At 49.9% G+C, this 14,670-nt stretch overlaps 1 protein-coding gene across 1 annotated transcript in view; it reads left to right on the top strand.

The window, feature by feature from the left end:
- The window catches only part of PRICKLE3 (prickle planar cell polarity protein 3), a 217,252-nt gene extending 215,770 nt beyond the window's left edge, over positions 1 to 1,482 (top strand). The window contains exon 9 of the mRNA XM_085629883.1: positions 258 to 1,482. Coding sequence (XP_085486009.1) covers positions 258 to 985 — 728 coding nt within the window. The 3' untranslated portion in view covers positions 986 to 1,482. The remainder of the gene's footprint in view (positions 1 to 257) is intronic.
- The last annotated feature ends 13,188 nt before the right edge of the window (positions 1,483 to 14,670 follow it).

The following is a 14,670-nucleotide window of genomic DNA, read 5'->3' as shown; positions in this document are numbered from 1 at the left end:
CAAGTGTCAGGGAGATTGATTTACTGTGGGTTTCGGTGAACTGGACCACCATGGTTGGGAGTGAGGTGCGGTGGAGCGTGTTTGAGTGAACTGTTCTAGTGTAAGATTGTGTGAGGTGTGTGTGTGTGTGTATCGGAGAGTGAGCTCTGGTAGCATGTGAGTGAGTGAGTGAGCTCTGTACATGCCTGTCTTACTTGGGGTGATTAGAGGAAGTAAGTGCTGCGAGTTTCTCATTAACTTTGTCTTTGAATTTCCAGGCGAGGACTCTCCTGTCCATTTCCTCCGAGGTCGCCCACAGCGGCACTCCATGCCTGAACTGGGCCGCCACCCCAAGGGCGGCGACCCCACCGCCCCCAGCAGGCCCTGCACCATGCCCAAGGCTCTGCCTGACCAGAACGGTGACAGCTCCCTGGAAAGGGCCAACTTCAAGCGCAGCACTGCCCGGGTCAGCTTCCGAGAGCCCCTCACCTCGGGCAGCCCTGGGTCAGAAGGGGCAGTGCCCCCACCTCTATCACATCTGCCCCCACTGACCAGTAACCAGGGGCCTCCACCGCGGGTCAGGAGGCCTCACCACCGCAGAGACCGGCGGGCCCGTTCGGACAATGCGCTGAACCTCGCCAGCGGTGCCCACCAGAAGAGTGCGGAGGAGCTGGAGTGGAGGGTGCCACCTGGGGGCCGTGCCAGGGTTTACCAGTCCTCCTCCCGCCTTGAGGAGGCCTCTCGGAGCAAGGTGCGGGGCGCATTGTACGGTTTCCATGGTGACAGTGACTTGTGCTCTACCTGCTCCTCCTCCTCTGATGAGGAAGAGGAGGGATTCTTCCTGGGGGAGCGGATACCTGTCCCGCCCCACCTGCGAGTTCTGCCATGCACCGCTTCCCAACCAGGAGCCACCAGCACCCTGCCAGAATGCCAAGTGGTGAGGGCGGGCAGCACTGAGCCCCGCAGGCGCCGGCGACACAAGGACAAGAGCTGTCTCATTTCCTGAAAAGGACGGATGAACATGGAGTGGCATAGACAGGTGGCACCTGGCCACCGGCCCAATGTGCCCATGGAACATGAAGCAGCATAGACCGGTGGCACCGACCCTATGTGCCCATGGAAAATGGAGCAGCATAGACCTGTGGCTCTTGTGCACCGTCCCTCTGTGCCCATGGAACATGGATCAGCATAGACCTGTGGCACCTGGGCACCGTCCCTCTGTGCCCATGAGTTGCCTCCACCCTGCTGATGCGCACAAGCACCGCCCGGAGACCTCCACTGAGCTCAGAATGACTCTTCCTATTTCCCACCCGAGACTGTGTGTATTTCCTGGCATGACGTCATTGGAAGCGTTCTAAGGCCTGGTTCCCCCGGAGGTTTAATGCCCCATGAGGCACAAGACACCCGAAGGTTTAACATTCCTGAGACCTGTTGGCACATTTATGTCCTCGTATGTTTTTCTATGAGTTTATTGTAATAAATGTTTTAAAATCGGTGTCAAAACAATTTGTGGTGTTTGACATCTCCCAGAGGGGCTGTGGTGGGGAAGATGGGCTTTGGGGTGGTGGGGGTGGTGCGAGGGGGTTATAGACTCAAACGAGAGTCTACCTTATGACTTATGAAGGGCTTATGCCATGTCCACATGCTCTGTGTAAGAAACTGGGTTTTGATTGAGGGGGTGAAAAACAGGTAGGTGGAGACCTCTGGAGCTTGTTGTGTCTCTGTCGCTCAGAACAGGAGGTCAGCCAACGGACCCTTGGAAGCCACTCTTATAGTCCTGGGCTTAAGGAAAGGGTCCTCTTTCCCTCAAGCAACAAGGCAGGCCTCAAGCAGCAGGACAGTCCTCTGAGAAACAAGAGAGGCCTCAGCAGCAGGGCAGTCCTCAGGGGAACAAGGCAGGCCTCAAGCAGCAGGGCAGTCCTCAGGGGAACAAGGCTGATCTCACGCAGCAGGGCAGTCCTCCGGGGAACAAGGCAGGCCTCAAGCAGCAGGACAGTCCTCAGGGGAAAAAGGAAGGCCTCAATCAGCAGGACAGTCCTCTGAGAAACAAGAGAGGCCTCAGCAGCAGGGCAGTCCTCAGGGGAACAAGGCAGGCCTCAAGCAGCAGGGCAGTCCTCAGGGGAACAAGGCTGATCTCACGCAGCAGGGCAGTCCTCGGGGGAACAAGGCAGGCCTCAAGCAGCAGGACAGTCCTCAGGGGAAAAAGGAAGGCCTCAATCAGCAGGGCAGCCTTCTGAAGAACAAGGCAGGCCTCAAGCAGCGAACAAGGCCGGCCTCAAACAGCAGGGCAGTCCTCTGAGAAACAAGGCAGGCCTCAAACAGCAGGGCAGTTCTCTGGAGTACAAGGCAGGCCTCAAACAGCAGGGCAGTTCTCTGGAGTACAAGGCAGTCCTGTGGTCTTCTGCAGGTCCAGCACCCTCGTTAAAATGTAAGTGGTGCAGGCAACAGCCCTGACCCTCTCCCAGATACACCCTGGTCCTATTGTTCACTCTCTGGGCTCGATACATATCCCTACTGCGGGAGCAAATAGGCAGAGGCAGCCAAAAACTCCAAGTAGGCCTCAAAGTTTAGGGGAGTAAAATGCAACTTTCTAAAACGCATCATAAAGAATGCGGAGGGGCTGGGCCCATATAAGTCAGCAAGGCTAGGCCCCCCTAAATCACGTTAAAGGAGATGCCACTGCTGAGGATCATTGGATACTACCAATGAATTTTGATTTTGTGACCGCACAATTTAATTACCGCAGCCACCGTTTAATTCCTATTATAGTTTTAAGAAATCAACAAATTCTTTATGTACACTAAAATCATACAAGGACGTCAGACAATCATTTGAAGACAATTAATAGATATTTTTTAGAAAAATAAAAAACCCCTACACATTTCACAATACATCACATGTAACAAAAAACATAATACAATGTAATTTTCCCTATTGGTAAACATATAACTGTGTTTCTATCCTGGTTCTGAATTGATCTAACCCAAAGGAGCTTTAATAATTGCAACCATTTCATAGACCAGTTCAGGCCCACGCTCTGCTGATGCGAAGGATTGGAAGGAAGCGATGGAATGAAAGTGGCCCCGGCTGGTAGTTTGCGGTGCAGTGTCTGGGTCAGTTTTTTCCCCAGGGGGTGGCTTCATGGAGTACTTACCCGGATGTCCGCTGAGCAGTCTCGGTCGTTTGTGCTGTCCGGGGTAAGGTCCAGGGTGTGACCTCTGCTCCTGAGGAGCGCTCCTGCATCGATGATGGGAGATCCAGCGCTGGTCTTGGAGGGATTCCTGGGGAGTGAGGCGGGCCCGATGAGCGTAAAGAGTGACAGTCTGCTGTCCGTCACCATCAGGTAAAACCTGGAGGTCACCAACAGGAATACAAGTACCCCCACACCCAAGAGTAAAGTCCGGGGGCCTCTTTATGGGGACGTCCTGCAGTGTGGCATTGTGAGTCGCCTTCCTGCACGGCGTGACCGGGAAAGGGGAGCAATGTGCCGTATTTAAGGCAATACGGCGCATTCTTGCCGTTTCCTCTGCGCTGGCTTAACACAGGCACCGGATTTTTCTGTGCAGGAAGGGGCACCTTAACAGGAAGCAACCAGTGACGGCTCCTCTGCTAAGGCGGAGGAGCATCGCCTCACTGCCCACTGACTGAGCAATTAAAAACGGAAAAATAAAATGATGACCTAACGTTTTATTTAAACTTACTAGCTCGGTTGTACGGGGGTGGGGCAGGGTGTGTAGAAGCTCGGGGAGGAGCGGTCGGCTTTTATTAGTGCCATGACATTTTGACTGGCTGTCTTGTGCTGGCCAAAATGTCATGTGCGCTTTGTATGTTCTCCACCCAGGCTGCATTACAGCCTGGGTGGAGAACATGCCCAGGGTCCCATTCCCTGTCGGAGACCAATCACAAGGCTGCATTGCAATGTTGTGATTGGCTCAGGGGAGCCTGGGTGCTTCCTGCTTCTACAGAAGCCAGGAAGAGAACAGCGAGGATGGAGGAAAGGCGGTGGCCGGCCGCATCCAGGTACGTGTTTTTTTTTTTTAAATGTGTTTTTAATTCCCTCCACTTCCCCCACGACCCGGCTGCCCGCGCCCGTTTGGTAGCAGCTACTACTGGAAGTACCAAGGAGAATGTATTTCTCCTTGTCACGCCTCTCCTGTTGAGGCGTATCTTTTTGGCACATTCCCAGGTGTACCAGTTCTGGTAAATCTTGGAATGCGTCAAAAACCTTGGAAGTTGCATGAGCACACCCACACAACGCTCATGGAACACCTTCCCAGGACAGAGTAAAGCAACGCAGCGATTTGCCATGCGCTGCCTTACTCCGGATTTCTGGAACCGCTCAGGGACATGCAAAGTGGCCCTGCGTGGTTTCATATATTAAAAATGATCAGAAGAATATGCCAGTTTATCCCCCTTGATTCACGGAAAACAGTGGTCACGGCGCTCGCCCTGTCTAGATTGGACTACGGCAACGCTTTATATACAGGGATTCAAACCCAATATCTAATTAAACTGCAACGTCTCCAGAACGCAGCAGCAAGGCTAGTGCTAGACATTCCTAGATCCGAATCAGTCGCCCACAGACTGAAGGCCCTTCACTGGCTGCCAGTGGACAAAGGGATAAAGTTGAAGTCCCTGTGTCTGGCATATAAGGCACTCCACGGCTCAGGACCACAGTTCCTGAGAACCCATTTCAAATGGTATGTCCCAGCAAGGAGTCTGAGATCCACTAACGCAAAACTTCTCCAAGTACGCAAGTTCAAGCAGGCTAGGTTTGGAGGAAGTAGCTTCCTGCTGTTATGGAACCTTCTACCTATCAATATAAAAAGTAGCCGTCGCTTTTGGGCTTCAGAAAGGCAGTCAAAACATGGCTGTACCCCTGTTAAGCTAGTACAGCATCCCTGCAGTAACCTGAAGTGCATCTAACAGTAGCGCCAAGACGCTCTCTGGCATTTGCACACTTTACAAGCTTAAAAATCCAATCAAATCATAAATCTGACTTACGGTTTGTATCGCTCTTGTACCACATTGCGTGGCCTCCTTATACATCGGCCCGAGGGTGTGGCGTGGCCTCCTCATACATTGGCCCGAGGGTGTGGGAGTAAACCTAGCAACTGCAGCATGTGACGGTGATAGATGAAATTTCATTCTACAGAAAAGTTAAAATGACGAGATACCTTTCCATAAAATTGTAATGATTCTGTGGAAAAGGTAAATGTGTATTTTAAAGGACAGCAGGATGAGGAGCTCGGAAAGAAACCAGGAGGCAGGACGGAGGGAGATGTGGATGCAAAAGGGGATATAGTAAAGGCCTTGTTTAAAAAGTGAAGTGAGAGAAGGATTAAGGGGTTTGGAAAAAAGGGAGCAAAATTGGGTAATAAGACGTTTAAGTATGGGAGTAAAGTGGGAATAGGGGGTTTGTAAGAAAAGAGGGAGTGACGGGTTTTGGAAAAAGGAAGTAAAGACGGAGGGGAAACTGGGTTTGTAGATTTTTGTTTTAGAAAAATGAAAGTAGGCCATAAGGAGAGTGAGTAAGATATTTGTAAAAAATAAAAAAAATAAAAGAGCAGGAGGGTAAGGGGGTTGTAACTAGAGAGTGGAGTGGAAGGGGGAGTAAGGGTTTGTAAAACGGAGCAGAGTGGCCGTGGGAGTAAGAGGAGTTTGTTTATAAGAATAAAAAAGTAGGCTGTTCTCCAGACACATCCTTTGTGTAGGGTGATGCTCCTCGCAGCAGGGAGGTCTCCGGCCTGGAGCACCCACAGCAGAAGGAGGTGGGTGCTTTCTGCAAATAGCTCATCAACGTGAAACTTGGGGCTTCACACCCCAATGTTCACCAAGTGCCACGTCTGCTCGATACCCCCGGATGCCAACGTCGCCCTCAAGAGAAACCGTGCGAGAAAAGAAAGTCTATCGGGTGCCAGCTCTCTCTTCGAAACAAAGTCAAACGTTTCTTCCCGAAAGAAACTTCAGAACTGCTGACCACGTCCTCCCCCTCTTGCATCTGGACGTGGTACTGCCCTGCTCCATGGCCCCCCAGACTCCACACTGGCACCCCTTAAAGGCTGGAGCAGCTCCTCCATTAGGATGCAGGAGCGTTGCCCCACTGACAAATATGCCCCCTAAAAAAGCCCCAGAGATGAACAATATAATGGTAATAAAGTTAGTTTATTACCATTTTATTTTTAACCAACCCATCCCGAATGAGTGTCAGGATGGGGGCGGGGCTCTTGCTGCACGGAGGAATGGTGGGCTGGCTGTGCACTCCGGTTTAAAGTGCGCATGTCTCTTTGGCCGGCCATCTTGCGACGGCCAGCCAGACATGCACATTTTAAACTTCTCTAACCCCGTTGTCTTTCACAGCTAGATTAGAGAACGCACAGGCCTCCAGTGCTCTTGAGAGCCCTGGGAGAGGCCGCCCCCTCCACTCCTGGCGCTGCTCTCATGCCGGTTACCAGTATGAGAACTATGTCAGGATTGGCTAGGAGAACTTGCTGGAACCTGCAGGCCTGGAGGAGACAGAGCAGAGCACGGACCAGAGCGAAGACGTCGTGCAGCAAGTAAGGTAAGTGTTTTTTATTTTTGTTTACAGTTGCCACATACCCCAGCCCCCATTTGCCCGCCCCCCCACACTTTTCCGAGATGAGGATTTTCTTCTTGCAAAGCAACATTGTTTCTTTGTGTCAGTTCTGAAATGATGCTTTAAAACAGTCGTGTTGTACACCCCAATCCACCCCACCCCAATCCACCCCACCCCAATCCACCTCACCCCAATCCACCCCACCCCAATCCACCTCACCCCAATCCACCTCATACCAATCCAATACACCCAACTCCAATTCACTCCACTCCACCATACCCCACTCCATTCCACCCCACCCCACTGCACCCCACCCCAATCCACCTCACCCCAATCCACCCCACCCCAATCCACCCCACCCCAATCCACCCCACCCCACTGCACCCCATTTCAGTCCACCCACCCGTCCCACTCCAATCTAATCCACCACATCCAGTCCAATCCACCCCACTCCAGTCTAAGCCACACCAATCCACCCCACACTGGTTCACCCAACCCCACTCAATCCAATCCATCCAGCCAACCAACCACACTCCACCCCACCCTACATCAGTCAAGTCCATTCCACCCCACTCCAGTCCAATTCACCCTCTCAAATCTATCCCCCTCCAATCTACCCCCCTCCAGTCACCCCCTCTGCTCTAATTCCTCCCACTCTTAATCCCTCTACTCTAGTACAATCTACCCCACCCCACTTCAGTCCACATCACCTCAGTCCTCCCCACCCCACTTCAATCCACCTCACCCCAATTCAATCCACCCCATTCCAATCCACACATCCAGTCCACCCACTCCAATCCACCCCACTCTACTCAATCCAACCCACTCTACCCCACCCCAATTCACCCCAGTCTATTCTAATCCACCCCACTACCATAATCCACTCCACCCTATTCCACCCCATTCTACGCCACTCGGCCACTGAACTCTACTCCACTCTGGGACACTGTATTCCAACGAATCCAGTCTACGACACTACTCCCCTCCACTCTAGGACACTCCAAGCTGAACAGCAGCCACACTGCTCGACAACATGGCAAAACCACGTTGCCAAAGCCATCGGCTCCTGTATAGGCGAAACCTCTTGACTTTGCCAATGCGTGTTCATCAATGTGCACCCAGGATCTCTAATACAATCCCTTGACCATCAAGACCGCACCAGGGCCGCTCCAATTTAGAAAAGAGATGATGACTCAACTCTTCAAAGAACACGTCACAACCCATCAGCTGTCCAGAACTCCATGACTTTCCCTTGTTTCTAACTTTGTACAGCACGCTGCTGACTTTTGCTGAGGTTCATACGCCACAAAAACCACATACATTCCTACATACTTACAGCAGTACTAACAGTGGTCAGGAAAGGATCAAAAGGCTGGCCTCACCCACAGGAGCTTTTCCACCCTTCAAAGAAACTGCAGTTCCACCCTTCACTAGCACCATCCACCAAATGACAGCGCTCGGGGTAAAAACGCAGGGGCTTGTGGGCGGCGTCACTTTTAACATGGGAAAAAGTTATGCAGGGGCAGGGCAAGGGGCTTGTAAATTAGCCCCACAGACTACGAGCACATAGAGAAACGAGGGGGTTCAAGTATCAAAGAACAGAGCACTGAGGGGTTTCAAGCATCAAAGAACAGAGCACGGAGGGGTTTCAAGCACCAAAGAACAGAGCACGGAGGGGTTTCAAGCATCAAAGAACAGAGCACTGAGGGGTTTCAAGCATCAAAGAACAGAGCACTGAGGGATTACAAGCACCAAAGAACAGAGCACTGAGAGGTTTCAAGCATCAAAGAACAGAGCACTGAGGGGTTTCAAGCACCAAAGAACAGAGCACGGAGGGGTTTCAAGCACCAAAGAACAGAGCACGGAGGGGTTTCAAGCATCAAAGAACAGAGCACTGAGGGGTTTCAAGCACCAAAGAGCAGAGCACTGAGGGATTACAAGCACCAAAGAACAGAGCACTGAGGGGTTTCAAGCACCAAAGAACAGAGCACTGAGGGGTTTCAAGCATCAAAGAACAGAGCACTGAGGGGTTTCAAGCATCAAAGAACAGAGCACTAAGGGATTACATGCACCAAAGAGCAGAGCACTGAGGGATTACAAGCACCAAAGAGCAGAGCACTGAGGGATTACAAGCACCAAAGAACAGAGCACTGATGGGTTTCAAGCATCAAAGAACAGAGGACTGAGGGATTTCAAGCACCAAAGAACAGAGCACTGAGGGGTTTCAAGCATCAAAGAACAGAGCACTGAGGGGTTGAAGTATTAAGGAACAGAGGACTGAGGGATTACAAGCACCAACGAACAGAGCACTGAGGGACTACAAGCATCCAAGAACAGAGCACTGAGGGGTTTCAAGCATCAAAGAACAGAGGACTGAGGGATTTCAAGCACCAAAGAACAGAGCACTGAGGGGTTACAAGCATCCAAGAACAGAGCACTGAGGGGTTTCAAGCATCAAAGAACAGAGGACTGAGGGATTACAAGCATCAAAGAACAGAGGACTGAGGGATTTCAAGCACCAAAGAGCAGAGCACTGAGGGATTACAAGCATCGAAGAACAGAGCACTGAGGGGTTTCAAGCATCAAAGAACAGAGCACTGAGGGGTTTCAAGCATCAAAGAACAGGACTGAGGGATTACAAGCATCAAAGAACAGAGCACTGAGGGGTTTCAAGCATCGAAGAACAGAGCACTGAGGGATTACAAACACCAAAAAACAGAGCACTGAGGGATTACAAGCACCAAAGAACAGAGCACTGAGAGGTTTCAAACATCAAAGAACAGAGCACTGAGGGGTTTCAAGCACCAAAGAACAGAGCACTGAGGGGTTTCAAGCATCAAAGAACAGAGCACTGAGGGGTTTCAAGCACCAAAGAACAGAGCACTAAGGGATTACAAGCACCAAAGAACAGAGCACTGAGGGGTTTCAAGCACCAAAGAACAGAGCACTGAGGGGTTTCAAGCATCAAAGAACAGAGCACTGAGGGGTTTCAAGCATCAAAGAACAGAGCACTGAGGGGTTTCAAGTATTAAAGAACAGAGCACTGAGGGACTACAAGCATCAAAGAACAGAGCACTGAGGGGTTTCAAGCACCAAAGAACAGAGCACGGAGGGATTACAAGCACCAAAGAACAGAGCACTGAGGGGTTTCAAACATCAAAGAACAGACCACTGAGGGGTTTCAAGCATCAAAGAACAGAGGACTGAGGGATTACAAGCATCAAAGAACAGAGGAGTGAGGGATTACAAGCACCAAAGAGCAGAGCACTGAGGGATTACAAGCATCAAAGAACAGAGCACTGATGGGTTTCAAGCATCCAAGAACAGAGCACTGAGGGGTTTCAAGCATCAAAGAACAGAGGACTGAGGGATTACAAGCATCAAAGAACAGAGGACTGAGGGATTACAAGCACCAAAGAGCAGAGCACTGAGGGATTACAAGCATCAAAGAACAGAGCACTGAGGGGTTTCAAGCACCGAAGAACAGAGCACTGAGGGGTTTCAAGCATCAAAGAACAGAGCACTGAGGGGTTTCAAGCATCAAAGAACAGGACTGAGGGATTACAAGCATCAAAGAACAGAGCACTGAGGGGTTTCAAGCATCGAAGAACAGAGCACTGAGGGGTTTCAAGCATCAAAGACCAGAGCATTGAGGGGTTTCAACCACCAAAGAACAGAGCACTGAGGGGTTTCAAGCATCAAAGAACAGAGCACTGAGGGGTTTCAAGTATTAAAGAACCAAGCACTGAGGGATTACAAGCATCAAAGAACAGAGCACTGAGGGGTTTCAAGCACCAAAGAACAGCGCACGGAGGGATTACAAGCACCAAAGAACAGAGCACTGAGGGCTTTCAAACATCAAAGAACAGAGCACTGAGGGGTTTCAAGCACCAAAGAACAGAGCACTGAGGGGTTTCAAGCACCAAAGAACAGAGCACTGAGAGGTTTCAAGCATCAAAGAACAGAGCACTGAGGGGTTTCAGGCATCAAAGAACAGAGCACTGAGGGGTTTCAAGTATTAAAGAACAGAGCACTGAGGGATTACAAGCATCAAAGAACAGAGCACTGCGGGGTTTCAAGCACCAAAGAACAGAGCACGGCGGGATTACAAGCACCAAAGAACAGAGCACTGAGGGGTTTCAAACAAAGAACAGAGCACTGAGGGGTTTCAAGCATCAAAGAACAGAGGACTGAGGGGTTTCAAGCATCAAAGAACAGAGCACTGAGGGATTGCAAGCATCAAAGAACAGAAGACTGAGGGATTACAAGCATCAAAGAACAGAGCACTGAGGGGTTTCAAGCATCAAAGAACAGAAGACTGAGGGATTACAAGCATCAAAGAACAGAGCACTGAGGGGTTTCAAGCATCAAAGAACAGAGAACTGACGGGTTAGGGGTTTCAAGCATCAAAGAACAGAGCACTGAGGGGTTTCAAGCATCAAAGACCAGAGCACTGAGGGGTTTCAACCATCAAAGAACAGAGCACTGAGAGGTTTCAAGCATCAAAGAACAGAGCACTGAGGGGTTTCAAGTATTAAAGAACTGAGCACTGAGGGATTACAAGCATCAAAGAACAGAGCACTGCGGGGTTTCAAGCACCAAAGAACAGAGTACGGAGGGATTACAAGCACCAAAGAACAGAGCACTGAGGGGTTTCAAACATCAAAGAACAGAGCACTGAGGGGTTTCAAGCACCAAAGAACAGATCACTGAGGGGTTTTAAGCACCAAAGAACAGAGCACTGAGAGATTACAAGCATCAAAGAACAGATCACTGAGGGATTACAAGCACCAAAGAACAGAGCACTGAGGTGTTTCAAGCATCAAAGAACAGAGGACTGAGGGATTACTAGCACCAAAGAACAGGGCACTGAGGGGTTTCAAGCACCAAAGAACAGAGCACTGAGGGGTTTCAAGCATCAAAGAACAGAGCACTGAGGGGTTTCAACCACCAAAGAACAGAGCACTGAGGGGTTTCAACCACCAAAGAACAGAGCACTGAGGGATTACAAGCACCAAAGAACAGAGCACTGAGGGGTTTCAAGCACCAAAGAACAGAAGACTGAGGGGTTTCAAGCACCAAAGAACAGAGCACTGAGGGGTTTCAAGCATCAAAGAACAGAGCATTGAGGGGTTTCAAGCATCAAAGAACAGAGCACTGAGGGGTTTCAAGCATCAAAGAACAGAGCACTGAGGGATTACAAGCATCAAAGAACAGAGGACTGAGGGATTACAAGCACCAACGAACAGAGCACTGAGGGATTACAAGCATCAAAGAACAGAGCAGTGAGGGGTTTCAATCATCAAAGAAGAGAGCACTGAGGGGTTTCAAGCATCAAAGAACAGAGCACTGAGGGGTTTCAAGCACGAAAGAACCGAGCACTGAGGGATTACAAGCATCAAAGAACAGAGCACTGAGGGGTTTCAAGCACCAAAGATCAGAGCACGGAGGGATTACAAGCACCAAAGAACAGAGCACTGAGGTGTTTCAAACATCGAAGAACAGAGCACTGAGGGGTTTCAGGCACCAAAGAACAGAGCACTGAGGGGTTTCAAGCACCAAAGAACAGAGCACTGAGGGGTTTCAAGCATCAAAGAACAGAGCACTGAGGGGTTTCAAGTATTAAAGAACAGAGCACTGAGGGATTACAAGCATCAAAGAACAGAGCACTGCGGGGTTTCAAGCACCAAAGAACAGAGCATGGCGGGATTACAAGCACCAAAGAACAGAGCACTGAGGGGTTTCAAACATCAAAAAACAGAGCACTGAGGGGTTTCAAGCATCAAAGAACAGAGGACTGAGGGGTTTCAAGCATCAAAGAACAGAGCACTGAGGGATTGCAAGCATCAAAGAACAGAGCACGGAGGGGTTTCAAGCATCGAAGAACAGAGCACTGAGGGGTTTCAAGCATCAAAGACCAGAGCATTGAGGGGTTTCAACCACCAAAGAACAGAGCACTGAGGGGTTTCAAGCATCAAAGAACAGAGCACTGAGGGGTTTCAAGTATTAAAGAACCAAGCACTGAGGGATTACAAGCATCAAAGAACAGAGCACTGCGGGGTTTCAAGCACCAAAGAACAGAGCACGGCGGGATTACAAGCACCAAAGAACAGAGCACTGAGAGGTTTCAAGCATCAAAGAACAGAGCACTGAGGGGTTTCAGGCATCAAAGAACAGAGCACTGAGGGATTACAAGCATCAAAGAACAGAGCACTGCGGGGTTTCAAGCACCAAAGAACAGAGCACGGCGGGATTACAAGCACCAAAGAACAGAGCACTGAGGGGTTTCAAACATCAAAGAACAGAGCACTGAGGGGTTTCAAGCATCAAAGAACAGAGGACTGAGGGGTTTCAAGCATCAAAGAACAGAGCACTGAGGGGTTTCAAGCATCAAAGAACAGAGCACTGAGGGATTGCAAGCATCAAAGAACAGAGGACTGAGGGATTACAAGCATCAAAGAACAGAGCACTGAGGGGTTTCAAGCATCAAAGAACAGAAGACTGAGGGATTACAAGCATCAAAGAACAGAGCACTGAGGGATTTCAAGCATCAAAGAACAGAGAACTGAGGGGTTAGGGGTTTCAAGCATCAAAGAACAGAGCACTGAGGGGTTTCAAGCATCAAAGACCAGAGCACTGAGGGGTTTCAACCACCAAAGAACAGAGCACTGAGAGGTTTCAAGCATCAAAGAACAGAGCACTGAGGGGTTTCAAGTATTAAAGAACCGAGCACTGAGGGATTACAAGCATCAAAGAACAGAGCACTGCGGGGTTTCAAGCACCAAAGAACAGAGCACGGAGGGATTACAAGCACCAAAGAACAGAGCACTGAGGGGTTTCAAGCACCAAAGAACAGATCACTGAGGGGTTTCAAGCACCAAAGAACAGAGCACTGAGAGATTACAAGCATCCAAGAACAGATCACTGAGGGATTACAAGCACCAAAGAACAGAGCACTGAGGGGTTTCAAGCACCAAAGAACAGAGGACCGAGGGGTTTCAAGCACCAAAGAACAGAGCACTGAGGGGTTTCAAGCATCAAAGAACAGAGCACTGAGGGGTTTCAAGCATCAAAGAACAGGGCACTGAGGGATTACAAGCACCAAAGAATAGAGCAGTGAGGGGTTTCAATCATCAAAGAAGAGAGCACTGAGGGGTTTCAAGCATCAAAGAACAGAGCACTGAGGGGTTTCAAGCACGAAAGAACCGAGCACTGAGGGATTACAAGCATCAAAGAACAGAGCACTGAGGGGTTTCAAGCACCAAAGAACAGAGCACGGAGGGATTACAAGCACCAAAGAACAGAGCACTGAGGGGTTTCAAGCACCAAAGAACAGAGCACTGAGGGGTTTCAAGCACCAAAGAACAGAGCACTGAGAGGTTTCAAGCATCAAAGAACAGAGCACTGAGGGGTTTCAGGCATCAAAGAACAGAGCACTGAGAGGTTTCAAGCACCAAAGAACAGAGCACTGAGGGGTTTCAAGCACCAAAGAACAGAGCACTGAGAGGTTTCAAGCATCAAAGAACAGAGCACTGAGGGGTTTCAGGCACCAAAGAACAGAGCACTGAGGGGTTTCAAGTATTAAAGAACAGAGCACTGAGGGATTACAAGCATCAAAGAACAGAGCACTGCGGGGTTTCAAGCACCAAAGAACAGAGCACGGCGGGATTACAAGCACCAAAGAACAGAGCACTGAGGGGTTTCAAGCATCAAAGAACAGAGCACTGAGGGGTTTCAAGCATCAAAGAACAGAGGACTGAGGGGTTTCAAGCATCAAAGAACAGAGCACTGAGGGATTGCAAGCCTCAAAGAACAGACGACTGAGGGATTACAAGCATCAAAGAACAGAGCACTGAGGGGTTTCAAGCATCAAAGAACAGAAGACTGAGGGATTACAAGCATCAAAGAACAGAGCACTGAGGGGTTTCAAGCATCAAAGAACAGAGAACTGAGGGGTTAGGGGTTTCAAGCATCAAAGAACAGAGCACTGAGGGGTTTCAAGCATCAAAGACCAGAGCACTGAGGGGTTTCAACCACCAAAAAACAGAGCACTGAGAGGTTTCAAGCATCAAAGAACAGAGCACTGAGGGGTTTCAAGTATTAAAGAACCGAGC

This window comes from Triturus cristatus, chromosome 10 (assembly GCF_964204655.1).
Source record: "Triturus cristatus chromosome 10, aTriCri1.1, whole genome shotgun sequence".
Taxonomy (NCBI): domain Eukaryota; kingdom Metazoa; phylum Chordata; class Amphibia; order Caudata; family Salamandridae; genus Triturus; species Triturus cristatus.
The sequence above is the reverse complement of the archived record's forward strand: the minus strand, read 5'-3'. Positions and strand labels throughout refer to the sequence as shown.